Here is a 20667-nt window from a genome sequence, read left to right on the forward strand (position 1 = left end):
TAGTTGTATCAGGACCCATATGGTTGTTTCAACTATGGCTTTTAGCCATTTTTGGATCAAAACTTGCTTCGATCCTACCTTCCTCTTACACATCAGCATACTCAGACAAGACCACTGAAGGTATAGGCTTAGCTATGTTTCACCCCGATGGGAACAAGTCTTCACAACAACTTTTTGAAAATGCTTATACAACCCTGCTTGATTGTCCCATTTTCACCCCTATGATGGCACCATTTACCACTAGGAAATATGGACCTAACTGGTTCAAAGAGGACTTTCCCACTACTTCGAAAAAAGCCAATAAAACAGAAATCAATGCTATATGGGAAGCTTATTTGACCCCTACCTATCTATCTAGCAGACTTACACCTGGTAGCCCTTATGGAGTATATGGTTATCAACCTAACCATGTAGCTAGACAGTTTGGTATGGTTCAATCAAAACCCAGCTCCTTGTTCAAAAGTATAAGTGAATGGAGAATTCCTCTGATCGAACCTGTGTGGAAATCCATAATTCAAGCCAAGAGAACAACTGTGTTCGAGCCTACATATTTCTCAACATCATTTGCATGCTCTGAAGCATTCTTTCGATGGTGGCAAAATTATTACATGCGCCAATCCAATCGAGGGAATCCCGATGAATTGCTGCCTCAACTGACCAGTACTTTTCACACTTTGCAGAACAAAGACAAGAAGACTAGAGGTACGCACATTAAAGAAATTCAGCAATTTCAAAGATATTATCAAACAACATATGACCCTTTACATCCAAAGAGGACAGTATATTATGCTGCTCAAACTCTGAGAGATAAAGTTCGAGAGAAAATTTCAGAAACAATTTTTCCCCCTGGAACACCCAATAAATATCTTTATGTTTTAGAAAAGAAAATGAGACTAGCAAGACTTCCATCTTGTAATCTTGCTTTGGCCTTCAGGCCACCATACCCAAAATGGTTACTTTATAATTTCAAATTCCCACAAAATAATTTAGTAACCTATGCTAAATGCAATTTATACCAATATAATGGTGAACTTGGCTATGAATTATCCCAAGTTCGAATCGAAACTCCCAGTATCATGGGTATGATTTTTTTCTTTCGCTAAAACACATTAATACTATTGTTAAAAGAAATAGTACTTATCTGTATAATCACATATTTCAGCTTTGCCTTTAACTCCAGGAGAAGCAAAGCTCGATGATGCCAGCGCCCAGAACACTTCGAAAAGCAAGTCTGACAAGAAGAAAAAGAAAGCTTCCCAAACTAAAGAAGTTGAATCGAAGAAATCTGAGGCTGCATCGAAGGAACCTCCTAAATCAAAGGAATCCAAAGTGAAAACAACTTCATCAAAAGGACATTCTAGATCGAAGAGCAAGAAAGAACAAGCAACTGTCGATCTCTCTGATGATGATAGTGAGGTGGAGATAACTAAAGAACAGATCGAAGCTTCCAAAGTAACACTTCCCAAAGTCCATACTGAAGGAAGAAGGAAAAGAAAACAAGAACAAATATCACTTGTCCAAGAAAAGGAAGTCGAAGTGGAAGCTTCTGAAAGTTCTCCCCCCATCTCACCATCTAAACCATTCAAACGTCGTCGAAAGACTTCTCATTCTAGTGCTCATTCACATGTTGGTGATAATGGTTCGAAGGTATTTTATCGAAACCATATTTTATACGAAATATCTCTAAATGTCTTGTTTTTTAAGCATCTATCTTATTCTTTTTAGGGTATCGAACAAGAACAAACTAATCCATCACAACATGGGCAAGTTCTTCCTTCTTCGAAGACCACTTCACCAATTGCTGAAGACAAAGAGGATGAGCATGATGATGCTAGCAGTCCAGAAGGTCTTAAAGTGGATCATCCTCAACAACAACAGGCAGAAACACCCACTGATGACTTGGTAAATGATGAATCACTTAACAATGACCAATCTCATTCTGCACCCACCCTTGGAGATAATGTATCGAACTTTGCTACTGAAGATACAAACATAACTACTCAACAAGATGCTCCTGGTGATGCAGAGATGATTGCTCAACAAGATGCCCCTATGATCGATCTGGAAGAAATCGATCGATTGGCCAAAGATGATCCTTTCAATGCCTTTGCCTTGATAGCTAAGAGTAATACTCTTTTCTCAACTAGCACTGGCCAAACTTCTGATTCATCCAAGGGAAATCCCTCTGAGACTTCAAAGAACAACCTGCTAGCAGAATTTCAAAAGAAGATCATCGAAGCCAACTTGCTAGAGTTGATTGAAAAAGATGCTGGAGCTCTTGCTGAAATCAAGAGTTTATTTGAAAAACTTGGTGCTCTCCCAACTGGTTGGAAGTTTCGAAACCTGTTTAATTATCTTGAACCAATGTTGGAGAGTGCTAATCAAAATTTCCAGAAGAGGAAAACTGGTCAAGCTCAAATGGCAGAGAAGAAAGCGCATCATGATCAAATTGTGATCGAACTGTCATCCTTCCAAGAGAAATTTAGAATTCTTCAACAAGAGAGAAACAATGCGAAGCAGCAAGTGGTTGACATCGATGCCAAGATTAAAGAACTGGAAGCTCAGAAAGCTGAAATTTTGGCTAAGGATGAAGCCAGAAATCGAGAAGCCAATGAAGCTGTTAACAAATTCAAGCTCTCCAAGGAACTAGAGTCTACCATTGCTCAACTTGCAAATGACAACCATGCTCTCGATACCCAATTGGCTGAATACAAAAGCCAAATTGAGAAACTCATCTCATCATTTGAGATTTAGTTCTGTTTCCATTTTATTCTCTAAGACTTTTATTTTATTTCAGCCTTATCGAATATCTTGGTCTATAATGTTTTTATAACAATTTGTGGACCATTTTCTATTTCGAACGACAATTTCTTTTCAATCATCGAAATTCCTTTCTTATTTTCTTGTATCGAATTTAAATTTTATTTAAATCCAAATAAGATTGGAACAATTTCCAAGACATTTTAATGATGAGGAAACAAAAAAGTAACTTTTTGTTTAACCCAACAAGTTAAACTTGCCTAGGAAGTTGAAAAGAAATAAAACAAATAAATGGCCTTTTAACACAAATTAATCCTTTTTAAAATAAAACCTTTAAAACTTCCCTCAGATTACGAAGTTAAGTAACCATTGGCCATCGGAATAACTGTTCCCACGTGTCATCATCTTCAAAGCAAGAAGAACCGTTTGATTGAGCCACTTCTTTCAACTTCCCTCCATTATAAATATGATTTTCCCTTTTATAAAAATCACTCTTTTTCTTTGTTTCGTCTTCGTCTGAAAAAATCCTTCTTACTCAAAGCTTTTCTTTCTTAAATCATCATGACCACCATTGATAATCTGAGTGATGATCTTTTAGTCAAGATTGCTGCAAAGATTGCTGCTCAAAGCAGGAAAGATCTTTTCGCTTTTCGCCATACCAATAGCAGGCATTGGCGCATCAGTGAGGATTCTGAAGTTTCTAGGGCTTTTGGAAATGATGTCCTCTACTTCCTCTACGACCCCAATGAATGGTACAACAATGCTATGGTGGCTCATTCTAAGTTTGCTTTTAAACTTAGACTCTGGAATCATGGCAACGCCATGTTCTGTATTCTTCGAAGCACTCAACACATGTTGGATGCTAATCCAAACGTTGAAGAAATGAAACGCCTCCTTACTACTGCTATCAATGCCACTGGCTCTCTGAGTGCAAGGTACTACCTTCTTCTCATCAATGCGCTCTCCATGCCTATGCCAGAAAACATCCTCGAAGACTTCAAAGATCTTGCATGGACACATCGATTGGCAGAATTTCGAAGCGACATTTTGGGAGGAACTTCGAGTTATCGATTTCGCTGTCCTTGGTGGAATAGGCCCATGCCTATTTGGCTTACTAGGCGTCGTTTTTGCAACAACTACCACAACTGTGCAGGAGATGGGAGAATTGGAGGCTGGTATTCACTTCTACCTGGGCCAGATCATGACTACTACCTGGTCAATGCTTGCTTCAGGTGTCGTCTCGATACAGAAATTCGCTGGTTTCTCGATCGCTTTGGGATTGTAACTGAATGGTGAAAACCATTTCTAAATGCTTTTTGTCTTTAAGTACTTTGTGTTTTCTTTTGTAATGGTTTTTCCGTTTTAAGCATTTCGATGTAACCTGCCCATCAGTTGGCATTTTTAAATTAATGCCAAGTTTTATTTCGAATCAAATTACTCTTGTGTAATTTTAATTTCTTGTAACATCGGTTTATATTTTTTCAAATATTTACCGTTTATGCGTAGAATTCTCTGATCTTCTTGTAGTTCCTCGATCTCATACGCATTATTCGAAAAAACTCTTAGAATTTTCCATGGTCCTTCCCAACTAGGAGACCATTTTCCTAAACATCGATCCTTTTTATCCATAGGCAAAATGACTTTCCAAACTAAGTCTCCTTGCAGGAATAATTTCGATTTAACTCTTTTGTTATAGGCTTTTGCTATTCTTTCTTTTTGCTTTGTAAGCACTTCTAAAGCCATCAATCTTTCTTCATCAATATCTACTAATTCATCCAACATCATATCCAAATATTGATTTGTTGGAATTTCGATTTGTCTTTGAATTCGAGTAGATTGAAGTAAGATTTCTGTTGGCAATACAGCATCATGGCCATATGTTAATCGAAAAGGAGTAGTATTTATAGATTCTTTAGGAGAAATTCGAACTGCCCATAAAGCTTCATAAAGAAACTCATGCCATTCTTTGGGTTTTTTCTTTTGGCTAGCTTTTCTTTTGATTATAGTAATCAAATTCTTATTTGCTGCTTCTACCTGACCATTTGCCTGAGCATAATATGGTGTTGAAGTCAACAATTTATATCCCATTTCTTCAGCAAATTTTACCATCTTTCGACCAGTGAATACAGATCCTTGATCTGTAGTAATAGTTTCTGGTATGCCAAATCTATAAACAATAAATTTTTGAATGAAGTTTATAACTTCATCTTGAGTAACATCTTTTAGTGGAACAGCTTCTATCCATTTAGTGAAATAATCTATTCCAACCAAAATATATTTGTAGCCTTTGGATGACTTAGGTTTAATTTCCCCAATTACATCTAAAGCCCATCCTCTGAATGGCCAAGGTTTTACTATTGAATGTAATTCACTAGCTGGTACTTTTTGAATTCCAGCATGTTCTTGACATTCTTTACAACCTTTAGCAAAGTTTATGCAATCTTTTAACATGGTTGGCCAATAAACACCTTGTCGAAACAAAAGCCATTTTATTTTATGGCCTGCTTGATGTGTACCACAAGCACCACTATGAGTATTCGATACAGCCAAATATGCTTCTGCTTCACTAAGGCATTTAAGTAAAACTCCTTCTGGAGTCTTTTTAAATAATTCATTGCCTATTATCACATAACTCAAGGCTCTATATTTGACTTTTCTACAAGTTGTGCCATCTGGATTTTCCAAAAAATTGACTATGGGTTTTCGCCAATCATCATCATCCAAATTGTTAATGACCAAAATTTCAGAAAATTTTGCACTCTGAAGGTATCCTTGAGATGTTTCCATGCCCCCAAGTTTTGGTCTTAACAATTTGTTAGGCACAATGTCCATCGAATTACGCTTTGTTTTAATTTCAATAACCTCTTGCTCTTGTTCCTTCGAAAGTTTGTACCCAGAAGCCAATTGAGCTAAATCATTAGCTTCTTGATTTTCTGCTCTAGGAACATGTTGAACTTCAATTTGAACAAAATGTTTAAGTAATGCATTAACTATAGTGTAATACATTATCAAAGTTTCTTTGAGGCATTTATACTCTTTTGTTATTTGCTTTATTACTAATTCAGAATCACCTCTAATAATTAAACATTTTGCCCCCAGTCCGAGCAAAATCTCTAAACCATTTATTAAGGCTTCATATTCTGCCTCATTATTCGAACAATATTGACTAATTCGAAATTTATATTTGGTTACTTCATTTGTTGGTGAAACAATAACTATACCTATTCCAGAACCATTTTTATGACTAGACCCATCGAAATACAATGTCCATGGAAATGTTTCGATGCCCCCAGTCACAGGTTCTTCAATGGAATGATTAGCAATAAAATCAGCCACTATTTGGCCTTTCACAGTTTTCAAAGATTGATAAGTTAAAGAATATTCTGTGAGTGCCAAAGCCCATTTACCAACTCTACTATGCAGAATAGGTTTAGATAACATGTGCTTAATAATATCGAAATGGGAATAAACATAAACATCAAAAGGCTTTATATAATGTTTAAGTTTCATACATGAGAAATATAAACAAAGACATAGTTTCTCACTAGGATGATATCTTGTTTCAACATCACTTAAAACTCTACTAAGATAATAAATGGCTCTTTCTATACCATTTTCATCCTCCTGTGCTAACATACTCCCTATAGTTCTTTCAGATGATGCTATATATAACTTCATCTTTTTGTTTTTCAACAAAGGTGAAAGAATAGGAGGATTAGATAAATATGACTTTATGTCTTCAAATGCCTTTTGATGTTCAGGCTCCCATCTAAAAGTTTCCTCTTTCTTTAATCGAAGTAATGACGAGAATGCTTGCGCTCTGCCACTGAGATTAGAGATAAATCTTCTGAGGAAATTTATTTTGCCTAATAAAGACTGCAACTCTTTTTTGGTAGAGGGTGCTTTAGCCTCCATTATAGCTTTAGTCTTATTTTGATTGATTTCGATGCCCTTTTTATGGACAACAAATCCTAAAAAATCACCTGCACAAACACCAAACGCACATTTTAATGGATTCATTTTTAATCCATATTGTCTCATCCTTTCGAATGATAACCGTAAATGTTCTAAGTGTTTGTTTTCAGAAGATGATTTCACAACAATATCATCAATGTAAATTTGCATAAAATCTTCAATAAAATCATGAAACATTGAATTCATTGCTCTTTGATATATAGCACCAGCATTTTTAAGACCAAATGGCATTACTATCCACTCATAACATCCTAATGCCCCTGGGCATCGAAATGCTGTTTTAGAAACATCTTCTTCAGCAATAAATATTTGATTATAACCTGAATAACCATCAAGCATACTCAAATATTCGAAACCTGCTGCAGAATCTACCAACATTTCTGCTACTGGCATAGGATATTCATCTTTGGGAGTAGCGAGATTTAAATCTCTAAAATCAATACAAACTCTTATACTACCATTTTTCTTTTTAACAGGAACTACATTAGCTAACCAATCAACATACCTTGCAGGCCTGATGAAGCCACATTTGAGGAGTCTTTCGATTTCTTCTTTTATTTTTGGTAGAATCTCTGGTGCAAACCTTCTTGGAATTTGCTTCACTGGTTTCTTGTCTGTCCTGATTGGCAATTGCAACTCTACTACCTTTCTACTCAAACCAGGCATCTCATGATAATCCCAAGCAAAGCAATCCTTGTAATTTTTCAAAAGCGCCACAATTCGATCTTTGAAGCTCTTAGGAATCTTTGAACTTATGTATGTTGGTCTTTTTACAGAACCATCTCCTATATCCACTTCTTCAAGAGGATCTTGGGCCTTCATTTTTATTGTAGATCCCATTGGATCTTCTTCAAAACCCAAAGGTTCATCATCATAAATACAATCTAATTTTTTATCATCAATGAGGTCATCAGAATTATTTTCCACTGAAGCATCGAAGACCTCTTCTTCTTTGGCTGTTTCAGCCAAATCGAAGTTTTTCTCGGCTACATAAGCCGTAATCTTTTCCCATATGCTGGGCTCAACCATTGATCACTTATTGATATCCCACCTAGTTGGTGAGATTCCATTTGCTGAACATCCTTGGTCATCAGTGACCCTCTTGTACGAAGTACTTCTTGTCTTCAGCAAATCTTTTTCCTTTACAGGTATCTTCTCATGGCAATCTTCGTTGTTCACCACTACGAAGTCATCGTCGAATGCAGTTTTCCAACGAAAACCCCATTCTGGTGCAAGTTTTACAAAGAATTTTTCTTCTTTAGTCATAGAACTTGATGCATCATTTTCCATGAATGGTGCAATAAATTGAAGCTGTTTGTCAAAGTTCTTTTTGTTGATATCTTGATTATCAACTTCAGCTTTAAAATAATAACTCTGATCAGCCTCAATATTCTCTACCAAACCATCTTTCCTCCAAATCACAATCCTTTGATGCATTGTAGAAGGAACTGCACCTACAGCATGGATCCATTCCCTTCCTAATAATGCATTGAAATTGGCTTTAGAAGGAACTACCAAAAACACAGTTGCTCTGGTTATGCTTCCTACTACCAATTCTAGTTCGATAGCACCAAGAGATTGTCCAGTAGATCCCTCATAATTAGTGAGCACTACATTATGTGGTTTCAAATCACATTCAGAAATACCAAGTTTCCTTAGAAAAGATTGTGGTAAGAGATTAACAGTAGCACCACCATCTACCAACACTTTGTTAATTCCAACACCATTTAATTTAGCTTGAATAAACAAAGGCTTTAAATGAAGTTTCATGCTATCATCAGGTTTCTCGAACACTGCATGTTGATCTTCGATGCAGCCATTATTCATAACATAATAACATAGAGGTCTATGACGAGCCATTTCCTCAGTGAAATCACATTCATCATCATGATTGGCCTTCGAAGATACATCATGTGCATATTCAATTGGTAGTACAGAAACCACACATATAATGTCAAGACTTGGTTCAGAATCTGAAAAAGTAGAAGTTAGAATATCATCATCCCCTTTAGGGATGTTTAAAGCAGAAGATAATGGAGGGAAAATTCTTTCAGTAGCTGGTTTTTTAACCATTTCGAAAACTATTGGTTGTTTTCCCTTACTTTTGTCACCATTAGTGACATCTTTTAAAACTCCTTCCTTTTTCTGGCGTTGAAAACGGCGCCATTGAGTTCTAGTCATAGGATTCTTACCTTTATAGTTATTTTTGTAAGCATACTTGTTAGGATTAGAACTCTCTGGTTGGTCTGGAACTTTGACAGCTCTTTTTACCCATTTTGTTGGTGGTGCTGGAGGCGCAGAATGACCAGTTTTCTTGCCTCCAGAGAAAACCCAAGTATCAACAGGAGACTTCGATGAAGGAACGAACGTCTTCTTATGGTTCTTCATTTGATACTTCTCTGAAGTTTTCATCTTGTAAGGAACACCTCTTTTGTTAAAGCCAAACTTAGAACGGTTCTCGAACCACCCTCCTTTACGTTTTGTTTGAGGTTGATATCCTTCAACTGATTTCGCAGCTTCTTTATCGAACACTGCACTACATCGAGGACAAAGCATAGCATGGGTGTTAGATATTTTACATCGGTTTAAAAAATCAACCAAATCTTCTTCAGCCTTTGGATATGCTTTCTCCATTTCCTTGGCCAATTGATCTTCAGTAACCACTGGCTCTTCAATTCGATGGTCCTCAGTAACCATTTCTACATCAATATTATCTGAAATTTCCACCATATTGATAGAAATACCAGCAAACATGGATTCTACCACATTGGTAGACACATCAGCAAACATGGACTCTGCCTTTTTCATAGGATCTCCATCCACTTGTTGTTTTGGTTTTTCTCCGAATTTTAGCCTCCCTTCATCAAGAGCTTTTTGTACAGAATCCCTGAAACGAGTACATCGAGATAGGTTATGACCTAAAAAACCATGGAATTTACAAAATCCTCTTTTCTTCCTTTGTTCCAAAGGAGGTAACTTCATATTAGGTGGCACCAATATTATGCCATCATTAACTAATAGATCAAAAATTTCTTCACTTTTAGTAATATCAAAGGTATAAGTTTTAGAAGGATATTTGTCACTCTTGGGATCTTCGGGATTTTTTCCATTGGATGGCCTCAACATTTTACAAGCATATGGAGGTCCATCTTTTAATTCTGCCAGGTTTATATCATTGTCTTCAACGATATCTAAACCCCAATCGAATTCGGGTTCACTATCTCCTATTTCTATATAGGCAATTTTTTCTTTTTTAGAAAATTTGTTATGAGTTCTAGTTTTTTCAGCTTTAAGTCTTTCAACTTGTCGAACTCTGTCTGCCAATTGGGCCATGTCTCTTAAGTACTGGGTATCTAATTTCTTTCGAACAGAATAATCGAGGCCACCAGCAGCCATTTCGACTAATTCATATTCTGGAACAGAAGTAAAACATCTAGCCTTAAGGAGACGAAACCTATTGAGATAATCATCGATTGACTCATGACTTTTACGTCGAACACTGGCCAATTCTTTCAAACTAATCTTAGATTGACCCATGTAAAATTGTTCATGAAAAGCTTTTTCTAATTGGTTCCAACTATAAATTGAATGAGGAGGTAAAGTTGTAAACCAAGTAAAAGCATTTTTTGTCAAAGAACTTGGGAAATATTTCATTCTCAAATTTTCATTTTCTGCAATATTTCCTGCTTCCATGAGAAACCTAGCAATGTGTTCGACAGTAGACTCATCAGTTTCTCCAGCAAATTTGGTAAACTTTGGAATTTTCCAATTTCTAGGCAATTCAGCATCTAAAACATACTCAGACAAAGGAGACACAAAATTTGGTCGACGTAAACCCATATTAAAACCACTTTGGGCTAACAAGGCCTCGACAATACCCGCTATATTATTCTGACCATCGAAATTGTTCCGACGGGCTTGTAAAACCACTTGATCGGCATCCTGGTTTCTATTAACCAAAATGGGTTGCCTTTCAGGTTCTGCCTGAATTTGTGGTTGTACTACTTGTGGTTGGACAATATTTTCATGATTTCGAACCACTGGTTCATCAGCAATTATTTCAATTGCCCTCACATTTCGATTTTGAGGCAATGGGTTATTTTGGATTGGTGGAGCGCCAAAGAAATTGGCAATTCTTTCCATTTGATCAGACAACCGTTGATAACTAGTGTTGGTGTCTCGAATTAAAGGATTTATGACAGTACCAATTTGTTGGGTCATCATATTAACCATATCATGATTAGTTTCTTCCATAGTTTGCCTAATGGCAGCCATAGAAGCGTTGGTTAAATTTTGTTGGGGACTTCTATATGTTGTAGATACCCCAGGACCAAAAAGTGGTGGTAATGAAACATTTAAATTCTCTGAAAACATATTACCACTAGTTTGTAAGCCTTGCATCAATGATGATGGCATACCATATGGCATTGATCTATGATCCCAAACTCCTTGAATAGAAGTATTATTTGGATAATCATGTGAAGTTTGGGTAACCATCGAAGGCATGGCTTGAGAAATTACTGTGGCCATCGAAGGCATGGCCTGAGACGATGTTTGAATGACTGTATTACTAGTTGGAATAGCCTGGGATGTTCTAACATTCCCTGGGGATGAAACATCATCTTCAACCGTCACTTGATCCACATCTTCATTTGAAGATGTTGGATTTGTTTTTTTTTGGTTGTTAGCGCGTGTCATATTAAGAAGCAATTTCTTGTTTCTTAATTGCATACACAACAAAACAAACCAGAATTAAAAGAAACTCTAACAAAAACTATAAACAAAAACACAAACGGTCCCACTGGGCGTGCCAATTTGTTTACGTCGATTTTTGGTAACGTAAACTTCATTTGCCATCGATGGCAACAAATGTATTTTTAAAGGGGGATCGTTCAAGCCTCGCAGTTTAAGACAATCAACACTTCATACATTCTTTTAAGAACATTAATGTCAGAATTGCTTCCAACATATTGTAATAACAAGTTGTCTCATGACAACATTATAGAAAATTGCTCAAGTGAGCATGTTAAAAAGAAAAGGAAATAGAATAAAGATGAAAAGAAATGCAAAAGAAAAAGGAAAGTAAAACAAGAACAATTACATTAAATTGCAGGAATGTAGAGGGTGGTTGGAATCTATCAATCCATACACTCCTGAACCCGTTTGCTCCCATGGCGTGGGTGTTGCAGAGTTTTAGAAATCAAGAAACCAACCCATTGTTATTATTACAAACTGATATATATAGACCTTGTAGAGAAAACTACCACTAAATCCTACGGTCTATATTAAAAGTAGAAATAACTTCCTATAACTTCCTAAGACACTAGGAAATAATTTCCATGCACTAAGACACTAGGAAATAATCTTCAAAGCACTTCAGTCTTATTTGTCACCGCATGTTCGACTTTGCCTTATTATTATTACTACACAGTGTCTATGTCCAAGCATTCCAAGTCCATAGTAATAAAATTGAGACATTGGATCTTGTATAAGAAAGTATCACGCTCCACATAGTACTATGCCAAAGATTTCTTTCTTTCACCAAATCTTTTCCCACAAAAATCAATCATTAACCACATGCATGAAATATACATTAAATCACTTTGTCGAAAACACGGCGTGTCGAAGTCTGTATGCTCTTGGTCGAAATCTCTTTGCACATTGCAGCATGTCGAAATAACCCATCTGCCTTGTCGAAAACATAATCATGAGTTCGACCAAATATTTCATTTTTGGTGTTAACACAGGCCCCCTAGAATGTTGTTTCTCGAAAGACATGAGAGGAATAACATTCTGAAACATAGTACCAAAAATGAACATTTTATGTGCATGGTCTTCTTCGACCATTTAATCACTTTTCTTTTATAGAAAAAATAAAATAAAATTGAGCATCCGGTTGTCAAAGGCTCAGGAGGAGGCACAATCATAAGTATATTGTCATTTCTATGAGCAATTCCCATTATGCCAACCGTGCTACCTTCTTTTATGTACCTTTCTATTAAATACATGATACGATCATCACAAGAAAAGTTTCTCTTCCCCAACCATCGAAGGAAATCAGGGGTGTGTTTAGGACATTGCTATTCATCCCAAAACAAAATGTCCTGATGTCATCCCGAATAAATTTAAGCCATTGAATTTATCATTTGCCTAAATACATGAGAAGTTGAAAGTGAGAGTAGTCCCCACTAACCATACATGTTTGGTGGTCATGATTCTCTCAAGATAAATTTCTTCAGGAGATATATCATTATCCATGTGTTTATTCTCCGGATTAACATCAATTACAATGGAATAATCAACATAAGGAGTCACCCTTGCCGAACAAATTGAACTCTGTTCATTATATATATATATATATATATATATATATATTTTTTTTTTACATGGTTCATATCTTCAAACCCAAACTCTTGGTTTTTTAAAACTTCCAAACCATTTAATATGATCATGGTTTCAAAACAAAACCATTTTAATTTACGGTTTCAAAAACCGTTTTTTATGGTTATAACCTGACATATTTATCCAGAAATTTTTCAGAACACTGTTAACCATAAAGATTGAATCACCATTTAAAAACGGTTGACCAATTTAGAGAAAACACTTGATGACCTCTTTTGAAAACTTAGCCAAATTTTTAGAGAAGATGGTTTAGGCTTCATCATCTTTGGTCAAAAATGCAGTTTACATCTTGATAAAATGCTTGGTCGAAAACAACATCATTCTTTTTTTTTTTTTTTTCAAAAACAACATCATTCTTAAAAATGAGGTAAACATATGAAAATTCGACCAGTTTTACAGCATCTCTTGAACCATGTTTGACCAATATTTTGATTGTCTTTATGTACTTGATAAGATCAACAAGATTCTGATCACTTTACCAATGTTCGCAACAACTTCAATCCTAACATCATGCATGGAAAAGTGTTTCAACACAATTTGATTTGAATCTTCTAGATATTGGCCTAACGTAACTAGCCAATTTTGATTCATGAAATCAAGTACATATACATTAATTTCAGTCTTAGCATCACTGGCACTATTAGAAAACAATTTTGATCGTTGTTTTCTTGCTTTTTGTCTTACGAAAAACTTCTCCATTTTCAAAAATACAATGAAAATTTCTTTCCAAGGTTTTGAAAAAGTTTTGTTTTTTTGAAATATGGCTAAAAAAATAACCATTTTTAAAACACATAAAGCATTAGAACTACAATGGTTTAAAAACAAAACCATTTTGATTTATGGTTTCAAAAACCATTTTTATGCATATAAAGTGTTGGGTCGCGCAAAACTTGAAATAGTCCCACCGGGTGTGCCAATTTGTTTACGTCGATTTTTGGTAACGTAAACTTCATTTGCCATCGATGGCAACAAATGTATTTTTAAAGGGGGATCGTTCAAGCCTCGCAGTTTAAGACAATCAACACTTCATACATTCTTTTAAGAACATTAATGTCAGAATTGCTTCCAACATATTGTAATAACAAGTTGTCTCATGACAACATTATAGAAAATTGCTCAAGTGAGCATGTTAAAAAGAAAAGGAAATAGAATAAAGATGAAAAGAAATGCAAAAGAAAAAGGAAAGTAAAACAAGAACAATTACATTAAATTGCAGGAATGTAGAGGGTGGTTGGAATCTATCAATCCATACACTCCTGAACCCGTTTGCTCCCATGGCGTGGGTGTTGCAGAGTTTTAGAAATCAAGAAACCAACCCTTTGTTATTATTACAAAATGAATGAATGACTTCTAATCAAGCGATTGTGGGTTCGAGTCCCACTGGGCGTGCCAATTTGTTTACGTTGGATTTTCGTAAACAACCGCTGGTTTACAAATGGTAACTTGCAAGATCAACCAGTAAATCTTAGGACATATTGTGTTTGTTCTTGTTGTTAGAAATTCTGCGTTTTTGATGCCAAAAATATAAGAAATATGATAAAAACAATCGAATTCAATCCACTTGAACTCAATCGAACTTAATAAAGTAAAGTGCAAGAACACTTAAAGAACAAAGGGTAAATTGCATTGATTAAACAAAGGTTGGTACACAGATTCATACATTGCAACTTGTGACTCGTTTCTCGCTTCCATACGGATACTTTGAGTATAAGTTTGTATGACGGAATTGTGACCTGTTTTTCCTATGAAAAACTACTATTTATACTAAGTCTAAAAATAACTACACTTCTTTGAAATTCAAACTACAACTGCCACAAGTCGACAGTTTTACTTATTTGAAAACAAACTTAAAATAAAAACTGACTTAAAGAATAACTGTTGATAACCACCTTCGAAAACTGCTTTATCGAAGTCTTCTAGCATCTTCGAACCCATATTTGCTTTCAACACAACACTCTGTTCGAATCTTCTTTAAATCTAGGTCAACTATACTTTGACCACATTTATTACAGCTAGTAAAATATATTGGCTAACACGGTGTTGGACGTGTTTTGAAGTGCCGGAAGTTAACTCCTCGTTTTGTTGGACCGTTCGAGATTGTTGAGAAGGTGGGGGTTGTAGCGTATCGGATTGCGTTACCGCCATCTTTGTCGAATCTTCATGATGTGTTTCATGTGTCTCAGTTGCGGAAGTATGTGTATGATGCCTCTCATGTGATTCGAGTGGATGATTTGGAAGTTAGAGATAATTTGACCGTTGAGACTTGGCCAGTTAGGATTGAGGATCGTGAAGTGAAGCGTTTGCGTGGCAAGGAGGTCGTTTTGGTTAAAGTGATTTGGGTTGGACCGACGGGTGAGAGTGCCACTTGGGAATCGGATAGTAGGATGAGGGTTGCGTATCCAGAGTTGTTTCCTTCAGGTAATTTTCGAGGGCGAAAATTCTTTTTAGTGGGGGAGAGTTGTAACAACCCGATTTTCACTAGTTTTATTTTATTTTTTATTTATGTGTGTTCTATGTGCTCTTATGTGATTGATTGCCTCTGTGTGTATTTTTGGTTGGGATTCGTAGAATTCGGTGTTAGAAGGGTATTTTAGTCATTTTGGACTTAGGGGTATTTTGGTCATTTTGAGGGCAGGGGTAATTTTGTAATTTTTGCTGAAAGTTATTTTTAGTGCTTAGTGAGGGTTTTATCTTACTAAGTGTTGGAGAGTGGGGTAATTATTTAGTTTACCGTTAAGTGACCGTTAGTGTTGTATTTTACCGTTAAGTGAGTAGTAACATTTTGGGTTAGAATAGAAATGGGTTAGGCCCATTAAAACATTGTGAGTTGAGCCCAATTGAGTAGAGATTATATAAACACTAGTTGGTAGTGAAATTGGGGTCTTACAAACATTTCATTTCATTTCATTTCAATTAGAGAGAGTTAGAGAGAAAACTCAAGAGGAGAAAAAGGGTTTTGAAGAGAAGGAACTAGAGAGAGCTAGAAGAGGCTAGAGAATCAAGGGTTGGAGCTAAAGTGAGGCACTAGCTAGTGATTGTGGAGAATTAAGGTAAGAGGGTTAGGCTTCACTCATAATTTCATAACTTTTCTCTTTTACCCATTTTCATGAAATTGATGAATTGGTTTTAATTGATGTAAATTCGTGCATAATTGTTGTTGTTATGTTTGAGAACATGATTAGTATGATAATTGTGTTGTTGTTGAATTTGTATGTCGAAATGAGTAGAAATGAGCATAGTATGTTTTTGGATGAAATCGATGAATTGTGAAGTTGTGGTTGATGAATTATGAATGGATTCATGTTCAATTGTTGTTGTTGATGATTTGAATCATGTTGTTGTTGGTTTGATACATTGGGTATCATTAATTGTGAATTGGTGATGGGAATTGTTATGTTGTTGTTGAAAATGGTTGTTGTGAAAATTGGTTTTGATTAGAGAAGAAAACTTGTTGTTTTGAGAAAATGAATTTTCTAAGGTTTGTATAACTTATTCAAATGCCACGAAACGTGTGAGTTTGATGTGTTGGAGCCTCGGGTTTTGCCTCGGATCACTTTTGACATTGAAAGGTTTTAAACATCCGATTTTGGGACGAAAACGGCATAAACCCGCGGCCAAAACGCGCGAAAACGCACGTTGCGGAGCGCTGCGCCTGAGCTAGGGCGCTAGGCGCCCACACTCAGAGAGCTAGCGCCCAGCGCTGCACTCCTGGCGCCAGGCGCCCTGCACAGGGCAACGTACCCGTTGTTCCGTGTTCGGGGGGTCGGGGGCAGTCGTGTAGGGGTCCGTAGCGACCGTTTGAAGGTGTTCTTGTACTGTTTTCACTTACTTTTCAACTGGAACATACTTGGCTTTGTTGAATGTTCGAATTTTCAAATGGTTTGAAACTTGTGATTTTTCTCAAACGACTTAGGCTAATTTTTGGAATTAAGGCTTGTTTGCTTATAATTGGCCTAGGCTCTTGCTTGTATGATTTTTAAAAAAGTAGTTGTGATTGGTTCCACCAAGTCTTAACTTGTTTTGCTTGAAAATGAGAGTTTTTGTGAAAAATGATGAAGTGAGACGAACTTTGAGTTTTTATTGAATTTGTCATGTTTGGCCGATGAATTGCTTATGTAATCTCTATTACACGCATATGTGACTTGTGAGAATACATGGCATAGGCAATTGAGCTTGTTTACTTGGTTTTGACTCAAATGTTCAATTAACTTAATGTTGTGATTTTGAGAGACGAACTTAACTAAAACTGACTTTTGAGAATCAATTGATTGTGAATCCTCTATGGAGAGTTATTATATGTTATGTAAAGATGATTGGTGGTGTATTTATGTGACAACTACATGTTGTGAAATTTTTGAATATTGTTGGTGATTGTATATATGAAATGTGGTGGTGAATTGTTAATGATTGCATATATACAAGTGTTGGTGATGGTGAGGTGATTATTGTTTGTGTGAACATATGCATTTGTAGTTGAGTCATATGTTCATGCATACATGACTGATGGTGGTGGATTTTATATCCAATAGAGGTGATTACGATGTTTTTGTTGCATCGAAGGTGACGACCTTGAGGTGTTTTGGTACCACATGCATCTAGATGAGTCTAGAGACATTGCATAAACTGTTGGTGGATTGAATTGCATTAAGATGTGTTTGATGGTTGATTATTGCTAATTGTACTTGCGGATTGAATTGTTAATTGTTAATTGATAAGGTGAGGTTGTAATATGTGTATGATACACTTGTGGATACGAACTTGATATAATGATATTGATTGATCTTGGATTGCTTATATGATGTGAATATTGAGGAACCATGTATGAATTGTCATTCTTTATCCTTGATTATATCTTTCATTGTCAAAGTTCTTATTAATCTTATATGGATTATGATGATGTAATGCTAACCCTCAGTGGTTTACGACCTACCTTTCCGTATGGACGGGTAGATGGAGTGCAGGATGCTTAGTCTATTTTGCTTGATGATGCCGAGGAGTGGAGTTCCTCTTTATTTGCAAGTGTCTAGATTAGGGCTCTGATCTAGGATAGTTCTTGCATGTTGCTTTATTGACTATGTATTTTGGAGTTGGGATATTGTTGTATTTGAGATATGGAGAATATATTTTTATTATATTGAGATTGGGAGTTGTTTATGGATTGTATGTATATGTTCCGCTGCTATGTGATGTGACATGATCTTTATGCATGTATGTATTGTGGTTTATTCGAAGACGTGGCATCTATTTCTAGAATATGTTTGTATATTCGCGCGTTTTACCGCTTATTAGAAATAGGGTGTTACAGAAGACGAAAGGTCACACCTTATGACCTTTCCTCTTCCATGATAAAAACTCTATTTCAGCAATATTTTAGTCAAGTTACTTGTTCATTGGTTATATATTCAAGTAACCTGACTAAAATAATGTTCAAATCGAATTATCATCCTGGAAGACGAAAGGTCACACCTTGTGACATTTCGTCTTCCAGGATAAAAACTCTATTTAAGCAATATTTTAGTCAAGTTACTTGTTCATTGGTTATATATTCAAGTAAACTGACTAAAATAATGTTTAAATCGAGTTATCATCCTAGAAGACGAAAGGTCACACCTTGTGACCTTTCCTCTTCCAGGATCAAAACTCTATTTAAAAAATATTTTAGTCTCGTTACTTGTTCATTGGTTATATATTCAAGTAACCTGACTAAAATAATGTTCAAATCGAGTTATCATCTTGGAAGATGAAAGGTCACACCTTGTGACATTTCGTCTTCCAGGATAAAAACTCTATTTAAGCAAAATTTTAGTCAAGTTACTTGTTCATTGGTTATATATTCAAGTAACCTGAGTAAAATAATGTTCAAAAAGAGTTATCATCCTGGAAGACGAAAGGTCACACCTTGTGACCTTTTGTCTTCCAGGATAAAAACTCTATTTCAACAATTTTTTAGTCATGTTACTTGTTCATTGGTTATATATTCAAGTAAACTGACTAAAATATGTTTAAATCGAGTTATCATCCTGGAAGACGAAAGGTCACACCTTATGACCTTTCATCTTCCAGAATCAAAATTCTATTTAAACAATATTTTAGTCTCGTTACTTGTTCATTGGTTATATATTCAAGTAACCTGACTAAAATAATGTTTAAATCGAGTTATCATCCTGGAAGACGAAAGGTCACACCTTGTGACCTTTCGTCTTCCAAGATAAAAACTTTATTTCAGCAATATTTTAGTCAACTTACTTGTTCATTGGTTATATATTCAAGTAATCTGACTAAAATAATGTTCAAATCGAGTTATCATCCTGGAAGACGAAAGGTCACACCTTGTGACCTTTCGTCTTCCAAGATAAAAACTTTATTTCAGCAATATTTTAGTCAACTTACTTGTTCATTGGTTATATATTCAAGTAACTTGACTAAAATAATGTTCAAATCGAGTTATCATCCTGGAAGACGAAAGGTCACACCTTGTGACCTTTTCTCTTCCATGATCAAAACTCTATTTCAGCAATATTTTAGTCAAGTTACTTGTTCTTTGGTTATATATTCAAGTAACCTGACTAAAATAATGTTCAAATCTAGTTATCATCCTGGAAGACGAAAGGTCACACCTTGTGACCTTTCGTGTTCCAAGATAAAAACTTTATTTCAGCAATATTTTAGTCAACTTACATGTTCATTGGTTATATATTCAAGTAACCTGACTAAAATAATGTTCAAATCGAGTTATCATCCTGGAAGACGAAAGGTCACACCTTGTGACCTTTCCTCTTCCATGATAAAAACTCTATTTCAGCAATATTTTAGTCAAGTTACTTGTTCATTGGTTATATATTCAAGTAACCTGACTAAAATAATGTTCAAATCGAATTATCATCCTGGAAGACGAGTGGTCACACCTTGTGACGTTTCGTCTTCCAGGATAAAAACTCTATTTAAGCAATATTTTAGTCAAGTTACTTGTTCATTGGTTATATATTCAAGTAACCTGACTAAAATAATGTTCAAATCGAGTTATCATCTTGGAAGATGAAAGGTCACACCTTGTGACATTTCGTCTTCCAGGATAAAAACTCTATTTAAGCAAAATTTTAGTCAAGTTACTTGTTCATTGGTTATATATTCAAGTAACCTGAGTAAAATAATGTTCAAAAAGAGTTATCATCCTGGAAGACGAAAGGTCACACCTTGTGACCTTTTGTCTTCCAGGATAAAAACTCTATTTCAACAATTTTTTAGTCATGTTACTTGTTCATTGGTTATATATTCAAGTAAACTGACTAAAATATGTTTAAATCGAGTTATCATCCTGGAAGACGAAAGGTCACACCTTATGACCTTTCATCTTCCAGAATCAAAATTCTATTTAAACAATATTTTAGTATCGTTACTTGTTCATTGGTTATATATTCAAGTAACCTGACTAAAATAATGTTTAAATCGAGTTATCATCCTGGAAGACGAAAGGTCACACCTTGTGACCTTTCGTCTTCCAAGATAAAAACTTTATTTCAGCAATATTTT

At 35.6% G+C, this 20667-nt stretch overlaps 1 protein-coding gene and 1 long non-coding RNA gene across 2 annotated transcripts; one reads left to right on the top strand and one right to left on the bottom strand.

The window, feature by feature from the left end:
- Positions 1 to 7767: 7767 nt before the first annotated feature.
- Positions 7768 to 12549, bottom strand: LOC146929368 (uncharacterized). The gene is made up of 2 exons (XM_085707297.1): positions 8458 to 12549; positions 7768 to 7857 (listed from the first exon to the last, which is right to left on the bottom strand). Exons 1-2 carry the CDS (start codon positions 11464 to 11466, stop codon positions 7768 to 7770), a joined length of 3099 nt encoding a protein of 1032 aa, XP_085563423.1. The 5' UTR covers positions 11467 to 12549.
- Positions 12550 to 16033: 3484 nt separating this feature from the next.
- On the top strand, positions 16034 to 18368 carry LOC146929369 (uncharacterized). Its single transcript, XR_015008262.1, has 2 exons — positions 16034 to 16187; positions 18088 to 18368. It is a non-coding gene; the product is annotated as an uncharacterized LOC146929369 (long non-coding RNA).
- The last annotated feature ends 2299 nt before the right edge of the window (positions 18369 to 20667 follow it).

The sequence above is a fragment of the Medicago sativa genome, chromosome 4 (genome assembly GCF_051527215.1).
Source record: "Medicago sativa cultivar Bolivia chromosome 4, Bolivia_mono, whole genome shotgun sequence".
Taxonomy (NCBI): Eukaryota; Viridiplantae; Streptophyta; class Magnoliopsida; order Fabales; family Fabaceae; genus Medicago; species Medicago sativa.

What these genes read in the sequence shown, in the direction of transcription:
- LOC146929368 (XM_085707297.1), bottom strand. Translation starts at nt 11,466, where the DNA reads ATGCAATTAAGAAACAAGAAATTGCTTCTTAATATGACACGCGCTAAC. An exon ending in TTCAAGCTAAATTAAATGGT is followed by an intron (nt 7,858 to 8,457) that starts GTTGGAATTAAC and finishes GATTTGCTGAAG; the next exon opens with ACAAGAAGTACTTCGTACAA.